The following is a 24,391-nucleotide window of genomic DNA, read 5'->3' as shown; positions in this document are numbered from 1 at the left end:
ACATTCCTCTCAAATTTTAAACTCTCAATTTGCCGTGCCACTTGTTTGGCTACTTTAACAAACCAGATTAATTTCCTCAGCCCATATTCAGCACCTAGTATATGGTAAATGCGAGCTCAGAACACAAGATCTTGGGAGACATGACGACTTTCCTTCTAACAATCTGAGGTGCCCAACAATCTTTGCTCATTGCTTCATGTCATCCGATAACAGTAACAAAGACCAATTGGTGAAAAATTTGGCATAAAAATGGAACAGTTGCATTTATAGTTTTGTGTGATAAAGAATTTATTGATTTTACAAACTGAAACACAGATCAGAACATAAACCTACCATATACTGAAGTCAACTTTTTTTTTGAAGTTCTATATAGATCTTTCCTGGCAAGGCTCATTAATGATTTCTAGATATTTATGTTGGGGGCTTTTAGCTTTAAAAGGAAAATATCCATAAATTCATATTAATAGTTGTATGAATTAGGTAGAGGCCTTGCAAAGTATGCTTGTCAGTTTAATTAACTTGCACCATCTTTCTATTGTTCTGTTTCAATAATTCCAAAATATAGTCACCAACACTTTCTCAATTCCAGAGCAGCTTTCAAAAAACACCTTCCAAAGACTTGACAGATATTTTGCACATTATAAGGTAGAACCATAGAAACTTTATATGACAAACATTTCCCTACTCAATACTTTCAGAATAAAATCATGGACTTTACACTTACAATAACACCAATCTTGTTAGGAAATTAACTATGATTTCTGGAAGATTTTTAGGCTCTCTTCAGGTCTCTACGTATTAAAGACAAATGATACCACTAATATATTCTGTAATTTTAATTAGTCGTCATTTATAACATGGTTGCTGCAATTATGCATAACCTGCTCAATAGAGCAGAGTAGGACAGGTATATATCAATATCCAGGGGATTACATGAATTTGACAAAATTGCACTGTTCTTCAACCAAGTGAAAAATCTAATCTAATTTCTATTGCTTGCTAGAGATGATATTTAAAATTCCAAATATCCTATTTTAACATCTAATGCCACTCATGAAAATGGAACAAGACATTTCAAAGGCTCGTCTCATTAAACTAGTAGATTGCAATTAAATCGCTAAATATTAAGCCCAGTAAAAATTCTGTGCAGGTTGTTTTGAAAAACTGTATTGCTAAATTCCAAAGGTGGTGTAATGAGGAAAAAACATAACTATCTTCCAGAAATAACTGATTAAATAATTATTTCCATTACAGCATCATTTTCAGCAACACAAATAGTGCATTGAGCATTTCAGGAAATCAATTACAAAAATGATGGCTTCCCTGACAGTTTAGGGAAGGATTATCCATTAAACTTAATGAAGAAAAGCTTCTAATTTGCTTGTAGGAATGTGCATAAGGTCTTGATCTCTCAGGCGGCCACTTATTTTGCACTGGACGACCACAATTGCCTTTCATCATTTTATTAAAATAAAAAGTAACTATTTTAAAACTACTTAAGTTCATACCCAGTTTTACTTTGCTCAGCATTCACTTTTTATATTGTATTGTCCCAGAAATACTTCCAGTATAGTCTAAATACAACAGTAATATAAATACATTAAAAAGTCATTTACGCTGGGGTAGATTTCTTTAATCATTGAAGTAAACAATTAAAATCTGAAAATGTCGCTGCAAAACATGCCCCTTTTCAAAATAATGCTAGTTTGACAATCATAATTAGAGGCATACTATTGGTCACCCACTGTAAAGTACACATGACCAGCGCAGTAAATCCGAACCTTCTGCATATTCTTGAATTATTTGTTAGCTTCATTGATCCATTCACTTGAAAGAAAACCATAGGCTCTGGTTGGTCATATTTTGTACATATACAAATGTAATTTTAATTACATCACTCTAGCGCAGTCTTAGTCTTTCCTCTTCTGCAAAGTTTCCCCAAAAGGGGATAGATTTGCTTGCAAGTTTGGTCACGTCGCCAGCTTTATTCTTGTGCTATGCTTCGTAACACATATTTCACTGTGTAGGCAAATGCTGCAAAACCAACAATGACGAACAAGTTTGCTAAAGCTCCCCCTAGGAGTCCATGGTTTCGGTTGGCCTGTTGAAGGCCTTGATGGTTGGCAGCTGGTAGTACTGCATGCCCATTAAGAAGTGGCATACCATTCTGGTGCATTTCTCCATCAGGGATAACATCAGGTAAAGGCAGAGCCTGCGCTCTGTTACTTAGTTCTTGTGCCCGCTGCTTTTCTTTTATTTCCTGGAGGCATAAAGATATACGTTATGCAATGATTTGGAAGCTCCTGGGTTCTTTTCATTGTACTTCATCCTTTGAACCATAATCTCATCCTAGAAAAATGTTGAGCAAGATTCTCTACAACCATGCATTGGCCCAAAACCAACTTTCAAGTGTGACAAACTATAGTATACCTTGGGGTAAGGAAAAACAAACAAAAACTGTTGATTGCAAATTATGCTCAAACACCACCCTACTTCTAAACTAGTTGCTTCAAAAAAATATTTGAAACTTTCAATGTTTAGTCTCATCATAACCTTTCATACTTGGAATCGGCTTCAAGCATTTCATAACACATTGCTAGGCTTGATTTCAAAATAATTATCAGCATTCATGTTTTCCCAGATGACAATTACAATCACCAGACTGTGTCCAGGATTATAGAATGACAACCGCCTCCCTTTGATTCTTCTTCCCAAAGGAAGGACGAGTGGAGAGTTGGCTATTGGTTACCCACCAAATGTTAGAATCTCTGCATTTGCCAGATCACCCCAAATGTGGAGTTACTAATATTTCTTAACAACATGCTCCATCCTACTATTAAAGTCATCTGTTATTTTTTCATAACTTTCCTATACACCAGTTCCAATTCAACATTCTGATTTTTACTTCTATTAAGCCTGGATCATTCTCCTAAACTTTCTCTGGACCTTCAGCACATTCATCCTTAGATGCGGGACCCAAAATGGCTCTCATACTCCAAAGGTAATCAAATTAATGTGGTCAGCATTACACCTTTGCTTTTACACTCGAGTCAAAATGAATGCAAATGTTGCATTTGCCTTCCTTAAAATACCGACTCAATCTACATGTTAACATTTAGGGAACCTTATTATTAGCTAGCTTACCTTCATACACGTCTTCATTTCTCACATCATTACTTTTTTAGTTGCCCCAACTTCCCCGACTACAAGTTCTTTACAGATTGACATAAAATGTGTGTGCAATGAATTAAAGTATTTAAATACTTCAAAATTAAGCCATTAAGAATATTACCATTCTTAATATGATTTCTGAAACAACATTTTGTCTACATCACGATTGGCTAGCTCATTTTTAAACATTTAATACATGCAAAGTCCCAAGATTAACGATACATTTAGTGCTTTAATTCTAAAGTTCCATGAATTCTCACCTCCACTAAGTCTGGGAAGAGCTCACAAAACACTTTATCCTTTAGATTAAAGGCACTGCTTTGGGCAGCAAGTTGTCTTTTCTGCCAAAAAGAAATCAAAATTAGTTCAAGGATGAATTATGATTGCTGCTAGAAATTCTCAAAAATTGTCGTCCCTCGTCCCCCCCCCCCCCCCAAGATTAAAGCACATCAGCATTAGAGTTGTGTCAAAAATAACCTTTGTAAAGAAGAACAAAACACTGGAAGCATCTCACCACTCGTCAGCCATTCACTACTGTTACCATCTACAAAAAGTAATGGATTTTAAAAAACTTTAAATGACACTACACATCAGGCAGCAGGGCCTTTTGAATATGACATTGTCTCACACAAAGCCCAAATTCAATCCAGAGGTTTTCCCTGCTTCAGCCGTGCACATTTTATCAAGCAATTCCATCTAAACATCCCTCTATTCATACTTCACCCATACACTCAAATGAGTACATTTTGACACTAATCTGCATTCCACGACAGATTTGAATTTCAGTTCCAATTTTTCTTCCTAGAGAATTTGACAAAAAAAAACTTTTCAGCACACATTGCCACCATACTCTCCGTTGTAGGGCCACACTCTGGTCTTCATATTTGATCTCCCTCCGCAGAGTAAAATATTGGGACAATAAAATATTGGGTCTTTATTCCACGCCTTCCTTTCTGCAACCTATGAACAGTCTTCTCTCCTTCCCCTTGCTCATCAAAAGTACTTGACCCAAAAGAAAATTCTAACTGGTTTGATCCATGTATGTGGATCTAGCATCATATAATATTCAGAGTTCATAATATCTAAATAAGTGGGTTCAGAAAGCACTGTTTTACTTTTAAAATTGCAATAGAATGCAGTTTGGCTAGCAACACCTCATGACATATAGCATGCCTCAAGTTTCACTGCAGGGTTTGTTGTACTTACTGAATACATTGTAGAGAGATCCTGCTAACTGAAGTATTTTTGTTTCACAGATTTCAAACATTACGTTGATTGGAGCAAAATAAATTATAACAAACATTTACAGAAATACAATCAAAACCAAAAAACCTTCACTTAGCACTTAAAAATTAGCACAAGGTAATGGCTACTATCATAACTAGGCAATTTAGGTACAAATTAGCTTGCTTTCCCCCACTCCCACCCCATGTCTTAACAAATGAACAGGCTGCTTTAAGTTGTAATGTTTTAAGAACACAGTGAAAAGTAACAATGAGGTTAATTTGGTACTAATCTTGTGATTTTTAGAACTATCACATATTAATAAGCCCTTACTAAAATGGATATTAGAGAAACCTGCAAAAAAAACTCATTTACCCATCTATACCGCTCAAAAGCTTTACTTTGCATAACTATGGCAGTTGAATCCTTGAATTCAGAACACTAAATGGTTTATTACAGTTCCACGTGGGCCCATTACTTTTAGTCAGTGAGATGCCAGTTACGAGAAGAACAAAAAAAAATCAAATTAAATTGCACTTTCTATCTGGGGAGAAATTTCATCTATATTAACAAAGAAAACTGGGCAAGATTCTGTTTGGAATGTCACGTAGAAAAAAGCAAGGTCCACTGCACAGTTCAGAATGTATGAACTCAAAATCTTGAGAGTATTAAGAACTCACTGTATATTCTGAAGTTTCGATACTGCCCAGTGTAGGGCCTTTCTCCACCATGAAGCTAAGGAGACCCGTCAGGATTGTGGAAACAGACCAGGCTGGGTTCCAAGTATCTGGATGGAAATCAGTGATTGAAAGACATAACCTGCAAAGAAAAATTGTTTGCTAAAGTTTATTCTTTTTCAATTTGTACTACGTAGCTTCTCAAATCAGAAGTTTCCTTTGGCATTCTTAATCTGTAGAATCTAAAGTTTTTTTTAAATAAAAGAAAATACGTACATAACTAGCTACTCGAGGTAATAAAGTACAGTGTAAAACTTCCTATGACCAGTTAGAGCAAAATGAGCTACAAAAGCTCTCTTAATAAACAGTGCTCTGGTTTTGGAGTGAAGGTAAGGTGACGGAAAATAAATAATCTGAGAGTTTAATGAACACAAGTTTTATTCTAGAGATGTTAGAAAACTATAAATTCTGTGATAACTTATTTTAAAAGATGTGTGCCTGAGTCGGCATAAAAGTAATGGGAAACAGAGGTGTCTCAACAGACTAAAATCCAAATAGCTGACAAAGAGGGGAAGTTAAAAGCATTACTAGAAATCCAAATGTGAAACAATGCAGTCACAGAGTATCCCTAATGACTATTATGTGGAAGACTGCATGATACCTAGGATTTTAATTTTGTAATGAGTATTAATTGTGAATTTATAGATGGAAACTTGTAACTATTATTTCTTCCATATATAAAAAATGCAAAACTAAAAACACTTTTTAAAACATCTAGATAAGAAAGTAATTTGTTCATATTAGAAATAAAATGAAATCATACTACTGCAATTAAAACCAATGACTTCAGCTTTAATTTTGGCCAAAATTCCAAACTTCCAGAAATCCAAGTTGAAAATGACAAATGGATCCACAAAACTCTTCGCAAAATTCTTTTCAATTTCATCTTAATGTTTTACCAAATTTATTATTAAGCTGAAACACACATCTGCAAAAATAACCATAACCTCGTAAAACATTAATATACAGTGGGCTCTACGAGCCTCAGCTCAGTTTTGCAAAAAATACACCTAAAATTCTGAAGCTCCTTGCATTATTTACTTTCCTCTCCCCACCCTTAGATATTCCTCCAATCACTAGCCAAAGATGAAATAAGACCATAAGATATAGGAGCAGAATTAGGCCATTTGGCCCGTTCAGTTGACTCTGCTATTTCATCATGTCTGATCCAATTTTCCTCTCAGCCCACTCTCCTGTCTTCATATCCCTTCATACCCTGACCAATCAGGAATCTCTCAACCTGTCTTAAATATATACAAAGGCTTGCCCTCCACAGCTGCCTGAGACAAAAAATTCCAGATTCATCGCCCTCTGGCTAAAGAAATTCCCCCTCATCTCCATTTTAAAAGGACTCTCCTCTATTCTGAGGCTGTGTCCTCTGGTTTTAGACTCCCTCGCCACAGGAAATATCCTCCCCACATCCACTCTATCAAGGCCTTTCACCATATGAGAGATTTCAACGAGGTCACCCCTCATTCTTCTGAATTTAGTGAATACAGACCCAGAGCCATCAAACACTCTTCATATGACAAACCATTCAATCCTGGAATCACTTTTTGTGAATCTCCTTTGAACCCTCTCTAGTTTCAGCACATCCTTTCCAAGTTAAGGGGCCCAACGCTGTTCACAATACTCCAAGTGAGGCCTCACCAGAGCTTTATAAAGTTTCAACATTACTTCCTTGGTTTTATATTCTAGTCCTCTTGAAACGAATGCTAACATGGTATTTCCTTCCTCACCACAGACACAACCTGCAAATTAACCTTTAGTGAATCCTGCACAAGGACTCCCAAGTCCCTTTGCACCTCAGCTTTTTTGTATTTTCTCCCCATTTAGAAAATAGTCAACCCTTTCATTTCTTCTACCAAAATACATGACCATACACTTCCTGGCACTGCATTCCATCTGCCACTTCTTTACCCATTTTCCTAATCTGTCCAAGTCCTTCTGTAGCCTACTTCCTCAAAACTACCTGCCCCTCCACCTATCTTCATATCATCTGCAAACTTTGCAATAAAGCCCTCAATTCCATCATCCAAATCATCGACATATAACAAAAAGAATTGGTTCCATCACACACCACTGTGGAATACCACTGGTCACTGGCAGCCTGTCAAAAACGGCTTCCTTTATTCCCACACTTTCCTCCTGCCAATCAGTCACTGCTTTATCCAAGCTTGAACCTTTCCTGTAATATCATGGGCTCATAGATTGTTAGCAGCCTCATGTGTGGCACCTTGTTAAAGGCCTTCTGAAAATCCAAATACACATTATTAACCAATTCTCCTTTGTCTATCCTGATTGTCATTTCTTCAAAGAATTCCAACAAATTTGTCAGGCAAGATTTTCCCTTGAGGAAACCATGCTGACTATGGCATATTTTATCATGTGCCTCTAAGTACCGAGACCCCGTCCTTAATAATCGACTCCCAACATCTTCCCAACCACTGAGGTCAGACACTACTGGCCTATGGTTTCCTTCCTTCTGTCTCTCTCCCTTCTTGAAGAGTGCAGTGACATCTGCAATTTTCCAGTCTTCCAGAATCTAGTGATTCTTGAAAGATCGTTACTAATGTCTCCATGATCTCTCCAGCAACTTCTTTCAGAACTCTGGGGTGTACACCACCTGGTCCGGGTGACGTATCTACCTACAGACCTTTCAGTTTTCCAAGAACTTTCTCTCTTGACACCTGGAACTTCCACTATACTACTACTGTCTTCCACGGTGAATACTGATGCAAAGTACTTATTCAGTTTGACCACTATTTCATTGTTCCCCATTACTAACTCTCCAACATAGTTTTCTAATGGTCCGATATCCACTCTCACCTCTTTTACACTTAATGTTTCTGACAAAACTTTTGCTATCCTCTTTAATACTATTGGCTACTACATATTTCATCTTTACCTTCTTAATGACTTTTAAGTTGCCTCTTCTCAAATTTCAGGGTGAAACTGATCATATTATGATCACTTGCCCCCAGGGGTTGTTTTACCTTGGTCCCTAATTAATTCTGGTTTATTGCAGAACACCCAATCCAGAATAGCTGATCCTCTGGTGGCCTCAACACGAGCTGCTCCAAAAAGCCAACTTGTAGATACTGTAGAAATTCTCCCTCCTGTAATCCAACACCAATCTGATTTCCCCAAACTTGCATATTGAAGTACCCCAATGACTATTGTAACACTGTCCTTTTGGCATGCATTTTCCTTCTCCCGTTGCAACTTGTAGGTCATATCCTTATTACCGTTTGGGGGAATAATGAACAAGCCCAGGGCTCTCATTTACAAGCCCAGGAATGCCTTCATCTCATGTATCCTTACTTCCTATTAGGGAAAAATAAACTTACCTACATTCTGCATCCCTCAAAAGTTTAATATTTAGAACAGCAAGTTATGAATAAATTGAAAATCAAATAAAAATAAAAATTCTGATTAACAATGAAGGAATCTTAGTAATATTCATTGGGATTCTGGTAGCTGGGGAGCTGATGACTTCAAATCGGTCACTAACTGTAACCAGCCAGTAGTAAAACTTCAATGGACAAGTTATTCAGGCACATTTATAAACAATAGATAAGGATATTAAAGTTGTTTATAGGTTGCAGGAAGCAGCCAATTATTTTAGCTAAGGGCCTTTTAGGGTTTATCATTTCATATTGGAAACTTGTTTTGTTTCAGGTGGTAAAATACCTTTTAGTGAAAATCTGTCAGGCAGACTATTGATCTACCCGACATTTTACACCCCGAGTATGAAAATACTTGATTTTCCAATTATTCATTTAGGCCCAAGAGAAGCTCAAGTGAAAAATGCTTTGAAAATTAATATCTTCATTGCCAAGCTTGTGCTAGTCAAACACCAAATGTTTAGTTAAAACATTTCCTTGATAGGTTTCCTAAATTATGAACATTAATAATGCTTTAAAATATTTATGATCCAACAGATTGGTGATGCATGAAAGATTTTAATATAAACTGGTAAAATGTTTGCTTCCTCTTGTTTTACTTACAAATATATAGTATGGAAAACATAACTGGCCAGATAGATCAGAAGAGCACAGAGCAGCTTTCTGCATTTCCAGTTAGTCTACCAGGCAGAATACGAGTTTATCAGCACACATATGCTGCAAGATTCTTTTCACACAGGAATAATTCTAGCTCACTTGAAGTCGGAGCTTACCAACGAAGTAGCTTTATGCATTGAATGTTGGGAAAGAATCCTTGGAGAAAACTCTAATTAACAGAAAACAGCCTCAATGGCCGACGATGCACAAAAGAAATGTTTGGCAAGACTCTTTAATTTAATAAAAATTATATAGCCTTCTGGACATGCATTAGAAATAAAAACACATGTCCTAGAAAATGATTAAGGATCAGTTTTGAGCCTATTTGGAAAACACAAATACCTTCATTTTTATTTAAAAAAATAACAGGTTTAATGCATATTGCAAAATACAGAGGAAAGAACAGAAACCATTGAACTGTTTTATTTTTATGTTTTATGTTAAAAAGAACTTGAGTTTCTTTTAGTTTCATGCAACTAGTGAAAACCTTAAGACTTTATACATTGTTCCTTACCGGGTATTACACTTGAATCTTCCATTAGGTGTAATCATATAAATACTAGGTGGTTTGAATGGAAATTCTCTTGGGAAAACTAGCTTCCCATGATAAAGACCACCTAGATTTGAAAGAAACAAAAGCATCATGAGAATACTGAATCCATGCATTCTAAAAGTAAAATTTATGCAACAAAATCTTGAAGGCACCATCTTCGATGAGGAAAGAGCAGAGCAGAAAACAGCAATTCAGAAGAAAATTGCACAAAGCTGTAGCTGGTTGAGTGAGAACTGCAATTATTTTTCCCTCAGATTTGGAAATTAATGCTTGCTTTAGAACTGGTTTGGAAACGTGATGGTTACAATAAAAACAGACATTTCTGAAGTATTTTTCAAAATGACCCATCCATTACAAGTGAATGCCATGCTTTTTTCTCATGTAGAAATATACTTTATAACTTTCTCAAGAACTCATTTCCACTAAGACAGTAGCTGACATTTTAACCATTCAATATCAGACACTCATCAAGATTAATGTCCTCAATATACAGTACATTAGCAGTGGAGGAATTAACACTTGCTAGATTTTTACATTTATATACACGCTTGGTTTCTTTACTCTCCATCTGCAACCAAGCACCCATATTCACTTGAAATATTTCAACAAATCACTATTAAAAGAAAACAGTATCAACATAAAATTAATTCCCCTCCCCCCAATTCAGAGCTTAAATCACAATCAGACCCAATTAATTTTTGTCAACATCCTGGTGATATAACCCTGGCATCTAATTATTTATCAGATTAGTTAAGATGGTGGACTTGAGTTAAAATTAAACTGGAGAAGCTGTGGTTATCCTCCATGTGATAAAGCAACAATGAAAGGAGATTAGATGGATATATACGTCATCTTAATATGCCAGCCAGTATCAATACATACCCTCATACGGTGTTTTCTCAGGGCCTCGTACCACATAATGCCTACCAAGAGAAGATAACTATTAAACCATGGCTTCTCATTCTGAATAAACCCCTTCAATTTAGCACAGCCATTGCAAAGTCCAACTCAATACAACAAGCTACAATCAACGGTTTCAGAAACTCCATTATCGGGAATGTTTTAAAAATTTAAGCAACATTTTTATATACAAAAATTCCAGAAAACAAACCCACAGAGTAGAATTAAAATACTGAATCAAAAATTTCTAAATTACAGTATTTTAATTCAATAGACCAAAGAGCAGAAACAATATGACATCACTTAGATGTGCAAAGTATACAATTGTGTCATATGAAAAGATGTAACCACAAATATGGCTATCTGGAGAAGACAAATCTCAAGTTGTATTCTGATTGATAATAAAATGAACTTTTGAATTAATTTACACAAAAATAAAGGGTTTCAAATTCCCAAATGCTCATGCAAACTCCAATAAGCTTCCAAAACAAAGCGACTTTCACAAACCACAGTGGAGAATTTATATAAAATCAAGACAAGATGCAGTTTAGGGCAGTGTGTCCAAAAGTTAATGATTAGTCATGTCTAGCTAATTTTGATCACAAAAGATGAGCTGATAAAGACTCATCTGGTCATGTACTCTAAAGTCATGTTTGCACACCTTGTGCACATGCCTTTTAATCTTGTTAGTTAAGTATACATCAACTATATTCACCTTTATGTCAAACGCTATTGGTTTTTACTAGCATGACTGCACACAGTTACATCCATGCCACTAAAATGCAAAATCCCAAACCAGGGCCTGTGCATTCACCCTTTCTGGATTCCTTAATTAAATCCCTACTCAAGTCTCTTTTGTTCTTAAGAGAGTAACCATACCTTAGTCTGTAAGGTAAGGGAAGGTGGGTAAGAAATTTCCAAAACATCCACCTTCCTTTGGTGAGGAATAGCTCCAATGTACTGAATATTATCCTCCCTTTGACTACTGCATTACTAGGGTTAATTGAAGCCACATACTCATCATTGCATTGATGTCAAAGGCAGTCAAGCTTGCCTCATCTTTGGAATTTAGCACTTTTCCCATATTTGAACTACAGTCGTAAAATGAAATGCATTCTCCTAACAAGACCACAAGACAGCAGAACAGAATTAGGCCATTCAGCCCACCGAGTTTGCTTCACAATTCTATCATGGCTGATTTATTCTTCTTCTCAACCCCATGCTTCAGCCTTCTTCTCACAATCTTTGATGTCCTTATTAATCAAGAGCCATCAACTTCCAATTTAAATATACCCCAATGACTTTGCCTCCACAGCCGTCTGTGGCAATGAATTCCATGGGTTCACCACCCTCTGGGCTAAAGAGATTTCTCGTCTCTGTCCTGATGGGCTATCCTTTATTCTGAGACTGTGCCATCTGGTCCTAGTGCCCCCATTATAGGAGACATCCTTTATATGTCCACTCTATCTAGGTCTTTTAATATTCAATAGGTTTCAGTGAAGTTTGCCCTCATTCTTCTCATCTCCAATGAGTACAGGCCCAAAGGCATCAAAAGCTCCTCAGACATTAACACTTTAATTCCCAGGATTTTCTTTGTGAACCTCCTCTGGAGCCTCTCCATTGCAGGCACAAGCACATCTTTTCTTAGATAAGGGGCCAAAAACTACTCACAATACTCCAACTGTGGCCTGACCAACATCTTCTAAAGCCTCATCATTAATCCTTACTTTTATATTCCAGTCCTCTCCAAAAGAATGTTAACATTGCATTTACCCTCCTTATCACCAACTCAACCTGCAAGTTTGCCTTTACAGAATACTGCATGAAGACTCAAAGTTCTTTGCATCTCTGATTTCTGAATATGCTCCCTGATTAGAACATAGTCTATGCCTTTATTCTTCTACCAAAGTGCATGACCATATACTGTGTTCCATCTACCACTTCTTTGCCCAGTCTCCCAATCCGTCCAAGTCCTTTTGCAGACTTCCTGCTTCAACACTACCTGCCCCTCCAACTATCTTGGTGTCATTCACGAACTTGGCCACAAAGGGGTCCCAACACTGATCCTTGACAGCCAAACAGAAAAGGCCCCTTTATGTCCAAATATTTGCCTCCTGCCAGTCAGCCAATCATCTATCCATGCTGGTATCTTTCCTGTAATACCATGGGCTAACATCTTGTTTAGCAGGCTCACGTGCAGCACCTTGTTAAAGGGTTTATAAAAATACAAGTAAACATCATCCAATGACTCCCATGTGTCTATCCTGCCTGTTATTTCCTCAAAGAATTCCAATAAATTTGTCAGGCAAGATTTCCCCCTTTAAGGAAACCATGCTGGCTTCAGCCTATTTTAGCACTGCCTCCAAGTAACCCTGAAGTCTCATCCCAAATAACGAACTCCAACATCTTCCTATTTCCCTTCAGATCTTTCAGCTTCCCAAGGACCTTCTCTCTAGCAATAGTGACTACACTCACTTCTGCCATCTGACACTCTCGAATTTCTGGCACGCTGCTGGTGTCTTCCACAGTGAAGACTGACACAAAAACCTTAAGCTCACCTGCTATATCCTTGTCCTCCATTACTACTGCTCCAGCACCATTTTCCAGCGGATATCCACACTTGCCTCTCTTTTACTCTTTAGACATTTGGGGGAAAAAAAACTTGTGCTACCCTTTAACATTATTGGCTAGCTTACCTTCACAATTTTTTGTCTCCTTACTGCTCCCCTTCCCCCCCCCCCACAAAAGTTGCCTTGTTGCTTTTTAGAATTTTTCCAATCCTCTAGTTTCCCACCAATCTTTTGCTATGTTATACGTCCTCTTTGGCTTTTACGCTGTTTTTGACTTCCCTGGTCAGCCATGGTTACCTCATCCTCCCTTTAGAATACCACTATTTCTTAATGATGAATTTATCTTGCATCTTCCAAACTGCTCCCAGAAACTTCAGCCACTGTTGACCTGCAGCTCTGCAAAGAGTTCACCCTAGCACACGGGCAAGACATTAAACGTACAGGAAGGCAATACAGGAAAATATTTAAAATTAAACATAGGGGGCACATTATTAAGTAAAAGACAAATTTAGAGTTGACAGTTCTTCATGGGTTATCAATACATGTAATAATTTGTAGTGAAAACCTACAAATCAGTTGAGTCACTGAATGCATTGAACACGATTTCAAGATCATTCTGCTTAAACGGTTACCAAGATATGTAAAATATACAGTAACTGGCCGATCGTTTGTACTGCTGTAAACTCACTTACCATTCAAGAATATTAGATGGGAGAGGTTCAGCACAGATATAAGGCACTGGGTCTTTCTTTATTCGAAGATAGTCCTGTTTAAGTCTCTGCGTTGCTGTTGTTGGAGCTCGTTTGTTACTGTTGCTGCTCATCTATTTATGACAGGAAGAACAATTTTAAAAATCAAATAATTTGAGAACTAGCTCAGACTCCAAGAACAGTTACAAATCTAATAAAACCATCAAGCTATTTCTCACAAAGACCTGCTTGGGTAGCAACCCATGAGAATGGTGGCATACTGTTCAGTTTGCTGAAAGCAGGTCATTTCCTGTTATGGATGTGTTTTGTCCCAAACTCTTCATAACCTGAATAGTTTGCAAGATGAGAATGTGACTGTGAACTTTGCTCCTAGGTGGCAGAAGATGCCTACAGCCCCACAGCAGCTGGCAAATCCATCCTGCCAATTCCAAAATCCTCATAGAAAAGGATTATACAATTGTAATCTGGGGAAGACCTGCAATCAGATTATTGGTCCAGGAGTGCAAGGTCAAATTCAACCATGGCAATTGAGCTAATAGCAATTAAGTAAATTGGATAAAAAGATAACATCAAAAATGACAAAACTGTCATAAAAACCCATTACATCTCAGGGATAAATTTTCACCATCTTACTCAGACTGGACTATACACAACTCCAGAGCCACCAATGTGGTTGACTCAGAGAGCCTAACCCACCCAATCAATTAGGGAATAAATGACAGCAAATAAACAGAACCAATACAAATGCTTCAACACTTACAAAATTCAAAAACTAAAACTCAATCATTTCAATGTCAATTATTCTTTTTAATCCCACCATTTCACTTCAAATTCTGCACAAGCTCTGCAAATAATCACAAAGCTGACGGCACAGGAGACCTTGGGGCTTATCAAGACTGCAGTGGTTCTGTGCAAGTGCAAACCAGACAGCAATCCTCATGTGTCTCCTTTATCCTGCCCTATGGCAGGTTATTAATGTGTGGTAATGGACGTGGTGGTAAAAACCATGAATCAGTTCCCAAAATGACCTTCCTCCACATTTAAGCAACTATGGAACATCAATTAAATCCACCTGCACTGCTTGCCCTGATAGTGGATTCCAGATTTTCAATGCCTACTGTGGGGAAAGGCCAGTCTGAGTAAGATGGTAACATCACTGGCTCCTTTGCAAATCTTCCATCCTCTGACCTCTGGTTATTCACTGTCACTAGTGGGACCAGTTCCCTTAGTATTTATTATCCCCACACCCCTGTCAGATCCCCTCTCATAGTTCAGAGTTAATTTGTTATTAAAGTACATATATGTCACCATATATAACCGAGATTCATTCTCTTGCTGGCAATCCACAGTAAACACGCAAAACACAACAGAATCAACGAAAGACAACACCCAACAAGACAAACAACCAATGTGCAAGAGCCAAACCGTGCAAACACAAAAAGAAAATAAATAAATAAACAATAAATATCGAGAATATGAGATGAAGAATCCTTGAAAGCGAGTCCAAAAGTTGTGGGAACAGTTCAGTGATGGTGACAAGTGAAGTTAACCCCTCTGGTTCAAGAGGCTGATGGTTGGGGGGTAGTAATTGCTCCTGAACCTGGTGATCTGGATCCTGAGGTGCCTGTACCTTCTTACTGATGGCAGCAGCAAGAAGAGAGCATCGCCCGAGTGGTGGGAGCCCTTGATGATGGATGCTGCTTCTGCGTAGGGGAGATGTTGTTGCCAATCAGAAGTGACTGGGGTTTGCAAGTGAGGAAATCAAGGATCCAGCTGCACATGAAGGCATTGAGGCCTGGGTCTTGAAGCTTACTGATTAGTTTTGAGGGGATGATGGTACTGAATGAATGCAATGACGAGCACCCTGATGTATGAACCTGTGCTGTCTAGATGTTCCGAGGTTGAGTGAAGAACCAATAAAATGGCATCTGCTGTTGACTTGTTGTGACAGTAGGTAAACTGGAGTAGATCCAAGTTGCTTCTCAGCCAGGAGTTTGTATGTTTCATCAGCAACCTCTCAAAGCACTTCATCACAGTGGATGCAAGTGCTACTGGATGGTAGTCATCGAGGCAGGTTACCATGTTCTTCTTGTACAACTGAAGCCCGCTTGAAGCAGGTGGGTACCTTAGACTGCCAAAACGAGAGGTTAAAGATATTGGTGGAACACTCCAGCCAGGTGGTCAGCAGAGGACTTTACTCGGCCAGGTTTCCCGTCTTGGCTGGATGTTTTCCGGTGGTTCACCCTCTTTAAGATGCTCTTACGTAGGCCTCAAACACTGAAATCACTGGGCCATCAGAGACTGTGGAAGCTCATGAAGGTGTTTCTGTGCTTTGATGGTCAAAAAGAGCATAAAGGTATTGAGCTCACCTGGGAGTGTAATCTTGCCGTCACCTGTGCTGCCTGGTTTCACCTTATGATGGCATTCAATCCCTGCCACGGCTGTCCAGCAACCTTCAGTGATTCAAGTTGAGTCCAGAGTTGCTACTTCACGTGCGAGGTAGCTTTCCCGAGATCTTTCCTGGACCACTTGTATTTTACTAGGTCACCAGACCTGAATGTCACTGACTTGGCTCTCAGCAGACTGGGGATCTCATGGTTTATCCAGGGCTTCTGGTTAGGTAAGACCAAATGATCTTTCGAGGACACACTCACTTACAACTGTCTTATAAACTCCGTGACAGCTATGGTGTCCTCATTCAGTTCTTCCAATGAGTCCCTGAACACAGCCTAGTCCACTGACTTGAAGCAATCCCGCAACCTCCCCTCTGCCTCCTGTGACCACTTCATTGGCATCCCTATCTCTGGAGCCTTGCCCTGTCCTCTGCCTGTATGCAGGCAGGAGGAAGACAGCCAAGTGATCAGATTTCCTAAAATGCAATGTAGGCATGGAGCAGTAGGCACTTGTAATCATAATATAGCAATGGTCGAGTGTGCTGTGACCTCTGGTGCTACAGATGATATGTTGATGATAATTGGGCAGAGATTTCTTCAAACAAGCCTGATTAAAGTCTCTCAACTTCCTATATTCCAAGAACAGCAAATCCAGCTTCTCTATGTAAATAAAGTCCTTTACATCACTGGAATCATTCTGATAAATCTCTTTGGCATCTTCTCAAAGGTTTTCATATAATATGAAACACTATATTGATCCCAAGTGGGAAATTCTTTCGTTACAGCAGCAACATTTAAAAACACACTTAATAATAAAGTACAGAATAATATACAGTCGGCCCTCCTTATCCGCGGATTCAACCAACTGCGGATTGGGAAAACCCAGAAGTTCTCTCTCTAGCACTCGTTGTTTGAGCATGTACAGACTACTTTTTCTTGTCATTATTCCCTAAACAATACAGTATAACAACTATTTACATAGCATTTACATTGTATTACGTACTATAAGTAATCTAGAGATGATTTAGAAGTACAGGCAGTCCCCGGGTTATGAACGAATACCGTTCCTGAGTCTGTCTTTAAGTTGGATTTGAAGTCAGAACAGGTACATCCGGTATTATTTAGCGTCAGTTAGTCAACCATTTGTCTTTATATATAGTACATATTTTACCTTTCTATGCAAATAAAACACAAGAAACGTATGTATTTCAATAATTAAACCACTGCATTGCTTAGTTACAATTGTAGCTTTCACCGGGGCAGGGCCTTTCACGCGCTCCATTAAAATTGTTCTGATCATTGACTGACTGTAACCTAATGCTTTTCACCTCTTTCCAATTGCTTTATTACTTCCACTTTATTTTAAAATCGTGATTATTTTCGTGAACAGAAACACTGTGGATTCAGAGCTGCGCTGGGTCCTAAAGTCCACTGGACTGAGACAAGTTAAATAAGGTCCTGGGTTCCATTGAGTCCTAAAGACCACCGCACGGAGACAGGTTAAATAAGGGACTTGAGCATCCGCGGGGGAGGGGGTCCCAGAACCAATCGCCCGCAGATAAGGAGGGCCAACTGTATACAATTATTACCAATGTGTCATAATAATGTACAAAATAATAAAACAGATTGTACCATGATGTGTGTTCTCCTGCACACAGATGAACTGGTATATATGCTTATTGCATTTGGAAAGATTTTCTGTAATGATCCTCGTGACAGCAGAGCTGAATGAGCCTGTTTGAAAGGGGGCTCCACTGCTTATTCAGTCGGTCATGGAGAGGATGTGCCTGATTGTCCATAATGGATAACAGCTTGTTTAGTGACCTCCTCTCCACCACTAACTCAAAAGAGTTATCTTCCCTAAAATGTTTACCCAGATCCAGTACCAGAACTGAAGGCAAACCCATGCTTTTATGAAAAGCTCATCATGATTTCATTGTTAATGCTTTGATTTATACAGCTCTGGATCTAAATTTAATTAAATATCTTCATTGATTTATAGACACATACCCACCAATTGCTCAGTTCCTGTCATTAGTTGTGCTCCACAATTTATACTGCCTCTCTTTGTTCTGCCCACTGAAGTGCCACTCTTCACCTTTTATTCTGTGATCATTTCAGCTACCCTGCCATCTCCCCTCCTCAACGACATACTTGAAGTCATCTTCTACCCTCCTCACACTTCTGCTTCCAAGTTTCACACTGCCTTGAAGTTTGAAAACTGTAACCTGTACATCAGAGTCCACATCTAGACAGTGGAAAGAATAAGCTCAAGGTAAAATTAATGAGCAAAGGGACTGCACTGTGAGCTGGCATAGGCCTAATGGACTGAAATAAAAACCTGCCCATGTCATCAGGAAATATAAAACTTGGAATTAAGCAAACTCAATTTGGTTTTATGAAATGGAAACTGCTTAGCAAATTTACTAAGAGTTCTTCAAACTTTGCTAGCAAGATGGGTGCAGTGTATTTGGATTTCCAATAGGAGCCTCACAAAAGATTACCACATAAAATTATTATTGAAGATATCAGCCGAGATAAAGGATTGGCTACCAAAAAGGGGGGGGGGGGGGGAAATCAGTACAAGTAGAGAAATCTGAAATTGGGGCAGTGGCTTCCTTGTATTAACAATTAGATGAAAAAAACAGTGCAACATAGCTAAACTTGCCGAAAGTGTAAAGTCAGAAAACAAGTGTGATGATTTTGGAGGACCAGAAAAGTTTGGCCCGTGGTCTTAAATGAAATGCGAGGTTATTCACTTTGTGAGGAAGAACAGAAACGCAGAATTAAGTTTGCATGCAGAACACAAAGCTGATGTTGAGACAGATGGGTGTGCATGTATAAGTAACACAAAATTAGCATGCAGATTAGATTCTACAGTAATTGAAATAAAAGTGGAATTTTGGTTTTATTGAAAGATAAAAATTAGCTTTGTTTGTTACATGTACATCAAAGCATACAGTGAAATGTGTCACTTGCACTAATGACCAACGCAGTCCGAGTATGTGCTGGGGGCAGCTTGAAAGTGATGCCATATGTCCAGCACCAATGTAACACACCCACAACTTACAAATCTGTATGCCTTAGGAATGTGGGAGAGTTATGCACTCTTTGCATATGTACAAACTCCTTACAGAGTGCAGTGGGAATTAAAACCCAATCATTGGCATTGTAAAGTGTTACATTAGCCATTATGATGGGAAACTAGTGAGTTTACTGCACCAGAATACTACAAAGAGCTTTGGTCTGTTTATGTAAGGATATACTTGTCTTGTTGGCATTTCACGTAGCTTCACTGGGGTGATTGCTGGAATGAGGGGGCTGCCTTAAAAGGAACAACTGAGCAGGCTGACCCATTTTCACTGACGCTTAGAAGAAAGAGAGTTAACTTTATGGAAATGTGTAAGCTCCCGAGAGTGATACGTCTCAGGGCAGATGCCGTATGTTTCCCATTGTGGAGAAATCTAGAAAAAGGGAGTCCCGTTTTGGAAAAAGGCTTAGCAATTTAATGTGGAGAGAAAGAAGAATTTCACAGCCAGCCATGAATCGTTGGAATTTTCTATCCTAAAGGCTCAGTTGTTTTATACAATCAAAGACATGATGGACAGTTATTTGGAATACAAAGGAGTCAAAAGAATTGGGAACAGGCAAGGAAGTGGGGTTCATGCCTACATTAGACTAGCCATGATCCTACAGAAAAAACAGAACAGGCTCAAGAGACATGTGATCTCCTTCTGGCTTCATTCTTGCAATATTTCCCCCCAGTTTGAACAAAATCCTTATGCCAGTTGGTTACATTTCACAAGTTTAGCACATTTGTATTATATTTTTTATTTAGAGATACAGCACGATTACAGGCCTTTCTGGCCCAACAAGCCCACACTCGCCAGTTACACCCACGTGACCAATTAACCTACTAACCCCCAAGTCTTTGTCACAGGGAGCTGGAACAAACTCCTTACAGACAGCAGTGGAATTGAACGCAGGTCACTATCACTGTAGTAGGTCTAGCACTGAACCACTACAGTAATGCATGTTCCTTCCTTTCAATACAGGCAAGTGATTTGAAAATTACTATCCTCCAGCCCCATTCTTTAACCTGCTGCTCTTTGTGCTCAAAAATGTTTTTTTTTCAGGACTCCCATTTCTGTCCCTTATTGCTTCTAATGTGAACCACAATTAAGGAAGCAATCCCTCATTCCCCATGTGTGGGTTGGTTAATTGGCTTCTACAGATTAGCACCTGGTACACGCTGGTGGCAAAAGCTTCAGCAGCAGATGAGGGGGATGAAAGATGACAAGCCACAGGACTAAGAAATATGGAGGTGGTGGGTGGAAAGTGGGACGAACACAGATGGTCTACATGGGAACCAGCATGGACTTAATGGACTGGATGAGCCACCTCCTCTCTCAATACACTAACTACAGGGATGTATTTAAAAGTTGTTAGAACATGAAGGAAACAGAGGGCAGAAAGTGCAAACACTTCAACTGGTGCTATATAGAATATGAAGCAAAACAAAGCCATTCAATACTAGGATGAATTAAAATGTGGGACTAATTGAACACACTGTGCGCAAGTGTGACAGGCAGATGGGCTCATTCTGCAATGCAACACACTCGCATCCCATAAACTCTTGTAAGCCTTCCTACTCAAATCTCAATAGATGAAACATTCACATTCCTGTCACTGTCCTGCTGAATTACAGCCTATGACCATAAGATATTGGAGCAGAATTGACCCATTCAGCCCTTGTGTCTGAGCCACCGACCGACCGTGACCGATTTACTCTCCCTCTCAACCCCAATCTGCCTTCGACCCTGTGCCCCAAAGCTCTGATGTACAAGTACATACAAGTCTGCAAACAGAACGTCTGTGCCACATTCAGTGTAGAAGCTTATTACTTTTGCACCTGTTTTCCTCTCAGTCCAGTACATTCCAATATCTAGTGTTTCCTCAAAACTTTTCTGAAAATTTTCTTTCAGTTTATAAACTTGCCATTCCTGGGTTACTGATGCAAGTATTTTCCCTACATACATTGGTTCCAACAGCCATCACCCAGGTACAACAGCTTCAATCCTTCGGTCCGAGCAAATATTAACACTACTTCCTTCAAACACTCCCCCACCTTACTCACCACTTACATTAAAAATCCAGACACTTTGCTTCAACAAATCTATTCTATTTGCTCTCAAACGACTCACATTTCTAAATGTTCGTTAACTTTCATCCGACTAATGACAATAATTACCTGGTTTATCCTTCTCTCCCTTCCTGTAGAGAGGTGTTACAATGGCTATCCTTCAGTCCACCGGTAGAATTTGAATATCTAAGGAAGATTGAAAAATTGAAGTCAGAACCTCCAGCTTCCTTCGTCAATCTTGGGGCTTTAGGTAACTTTTACACCAAAGTCTACTAACAACTTTTCTGTAGTTATCTCAAAGTACATCCAATGTTCTGGTACATCTACAGTCACATCAACACTTTTAAAAATAGGTCCAACACCAAGCACACTTTCATCCTGCAAATTTAAATTGCCATCTTACACTACTACTTTTCAAGCATGTTTCTCACTGCCTTACTCTTAAATGCTATCCTTTTTCCATCCTCCCCGTCGATCTGATTTCCTTACAGATTTTAAAACACAGTATGCACGGTAACAGCCCCTTTGGCCCAAAATGTCTGCAGCAAACACTGAATTATACAAACAAGAGAAAATCTGCAGATGCTGGAAATCCAAGCAACATACACAAACTGCTGGAGGAACTCAGCAGGTCAAGCAGCATCTATGTAAAAAAAAGAGTCCTGATGAAGGGTCTTGGCCAGAAACATCATCTGTTTACTCCTTTCCATAGATGCTGCCTAGATGTGTTTTGCTGAATTATACAATTTCTCTTCTGCCAGTATTTGATCCTTATCCCACCATTCTCTACACAATTGTGTGCCTAACAGCCTTGTAGTCTTGTGCACTAAAGGGAATTCACAGTGGCTGATTTACCTAGCAACATAACCATCTTTGGGATGTTGGGAGGGAACTAGAGCATCAAAAATAAATCCAGACTGTTACGTAGAAAACGTGTAAACTCCATAAAGGCAGCAGTGAACCCACTTGCCATAATAGCATTTGAAGCGTTGAATCTAGAAGTATGCTGTTTAACATGTGAACAATCCTATGGAACAAAATAGAAGGAATTAAGACCTCAATGCTGGGATGTGGACAGAAGAAAGGACTTTCATATTGGCTCAAGTTGCCAATGGATTTGACAAGATCAGTGGTATCTCTCCTGTTTTGAGATGCCTCCTGCTGGCAGACCACATCACAGAAGCCTACAGGTCACTACCACCCAGTTGACCATGGGATTTGTGCTGGGATCATGTCTTGAACTTTAAACGACCTTTATAATCCATTTACCTTTTGGAACAGGAATTCAAAAACCCAAGATATATTGGGCCTGTCAAGCTCTCAGGTGATGGAACTCAATGCAGGGGCATGTTACTCTAATAATGTGAACATCACTGCAGGCAAGAGAGCTGGGATTATTAGAAAACTTCTTGCTAAATATTGGTGGAGTGATACTAAGAGTAAATAACCCCTTGCAACAGGAAATTCGGAACTTTATTCAGTACCTCCTTCCACGGTTCCATCCCCATTAACCCCCAGATCAAAACAGTAATCACATCCAACACAATGTCTCAAGTATGTGTAGTAATCTTAAATGGGGAGTGGGGGGAGAGAAAGCTTTATGACAACATAGGTGTAGGACCGAAACCCAAACAGGTCCTCACTTATTCAGGTGCTTTAGGATGCTGGACGCGGAACTTCCACTGCCACTGACAGGATTATTGTTGTAGAACCAGTGTAAGTCAGACACTATAGAACCGGTGGAAGGTTAGCAGGCCTTCTCCTATTGCCACCGCCTGACTTGCAGCTGATTGTTAATGGGGATTTACCGCCTATCTACTGGGCACATCCCCAGCCCAGGCCGGGCTCCGCTCCCGAAAGTGGCGGTAGGTAGTGCGGGGTCAGCGGTAGCCCCAAGGCCCGGACCCTGCGCCTGCCTCCGAACCGGGCCTGCCCACAGGTCGCGCCATTTACCTCGTCATGAAAGCCGTCCAGCTCCTTCCGAACGGGCCTCCAGCTCCTGGTCGAGCAGCCGAACGACGCTCCGACTGGAATCCGCCCGGCACTCCCTCCCCGGGTGAAGGAACCGAACCGGGCGGCAGTAAAAAAAAACACCAAGCGGTGAATATGGCGGCAGCAGATCCAGCTGGTGCATCACTTAAATACTTCCGGCTCCGCGTCCGGCGGCGCCCCCTGGCGATGGCTCCCGGAACGTCAGCAGCAGATCCCCCGGTGACCCTGCAAAGGGATCTCAAGCGTTGTCAGTAAACGACAGCAGGTTCAGAGAGCGCATGGAGACATCATGTGGAGTTCCTGCGAACGTACGCTTACCGGTTCTTTGCATGATTTTATATAAATAAAAAACAAAGCATATAGAAGAGATATAGGAATGCCTCGTGTAAACCATGCCTCAATAGGAATTTAATTCAGATTAGATTATTGTTATGTATTGCAATACAAGTTGCGATAAAATTCCCTGCTCATAAATTTCACTTCTCGTAGGATCGAACAGCACAGAAACAGGCCCTTTTATTTGGGTGCTTCTCTATGACGACCCAACATTTGGATTTCATGTTTCAGTACTCTCTTTTGGGTAGTCCTGTTCCAGGATTCCTTTTTTTTCCCATTCTTGTTCATGCCCCTACTACTCGACAGCAACAGTTTTAATGCTATTGTTGGAGCGCTGGTATCTGTGGCACTAACTCAATGGAATTGATGTGGCAGAAGGGTTCCTGCTTCAGTTCCAGAGACTGAATCAATCCGGAACTTAGGTGGCATGGAGTTTGCATGTCCTCCCTGTGACTATGTGTTTCCTCTGAATGTTCTGCTTTCCCTAACAAATCCCGGAAGTTATGCCGGCTGGTGGATTAGTAGGCCAATATAAACTGTCCCTGGTATCTAGCTGAGTGGTGGAATCTGGGAGCGGTTGATCGGAATGAGGGGAGAA

At 39.5% G+C, this 24,391-nt stretch overlaps 1 protein-coding gene across 3 annotated transcripts; it reads right to left on the bottom strand.

The window, feature by feature from the left end:
* Positions 1-263: 263 nt before the first annotated feature.
* Positions 264-23,615, bottom strand: ube2j2 (ubiquitin-conjugating enzyme E2, J2 (UBC6 homolog, yeast)). 3 transcript variants are annotated; one of them, XM_073031913.1, is made up of 9 exons: positions 23,419-23,615; positions 22,436-22,492; positions 21,574-21,651; positions 13,912-14,042; positions 10,632-10,672; positions 9,711-9,813; positions 5,076-5,214; positions 3,432-3,512; positions 264-2,260 (listed from the first exon to the last, which is right to left on the bottom strand). In XM_073031913.1, the coding sequence occupies exons 4-9, from the start codon at positions 14,040-14,042 to the stop codon at positions 1,985-1,987; spliced, it is 771 nt and encodes a 256-aa protein (XP_072888014.1). In that variant the 5' UTR covers positions 21,574-21,651; positions 22,436-22,492; positions 23,419-23,615; the 3' UTR covers positions 264-1,984. The 3 variants fall into 3 exon arrangements, with proteins under 3 accessions (XP_072888014.1, XP_072888011.1, XP_072888013.1); XM_073031910.1 differs by lacking the exon at positions 22,436-22,492; XM_073031912.1 differs by lacking the exons at positions 21,574-21,651; positions 22,436-22,492 and having other exon boundaries at positions 23,419-23,614.
* Between the last annotated feature and the right edge of the window lie 776 nt (positions 23,616-24,391).

The sequence above is a fragment of the Hemitrygon akajei genome, chromosome 29 (assembly GCF_048418815.1).
Source record: "Hemitrygon akajei chromosome 29, sHemAka1.3, whole genome shotgun sequence".
Classification (NCBI taxonomy): Eukaryota; Metazoa; Chordata; class Chondrichthyes; order Myliobatiformes; family Dasyatidae; genus Hemitrygon; species Hemitrygon akajei.
This window is presented reverse-complemented; position numbering and strand designations above follow the sequence as displayed.

Excerpts from the sequence above, each read along its gene's own strand:
- ube2j2 (XM_073031913.1), bottom strand. The coding sequence starts at position 14,042 with ATGAGCAGCAACAGTAACAAACGAGCTCCAACAACAGCAACGCAGAGA. Across the intron at positions 5,215-9,710 it reads AGATTCAAGTGTAATACCCG|GTTATGTCTTTCAATCACTG; the intron begins GTAAGGAACAAT and ends TTTTCTTTGCAG. Across the intron at positions 2,261-3,431 it reads TCTTCCCAGACTTAGTGGAG|GAAATAAAAGAAAAGCAGCG; the intron begins GTGAGAATTCAT and ends TTATGCCTCCAG.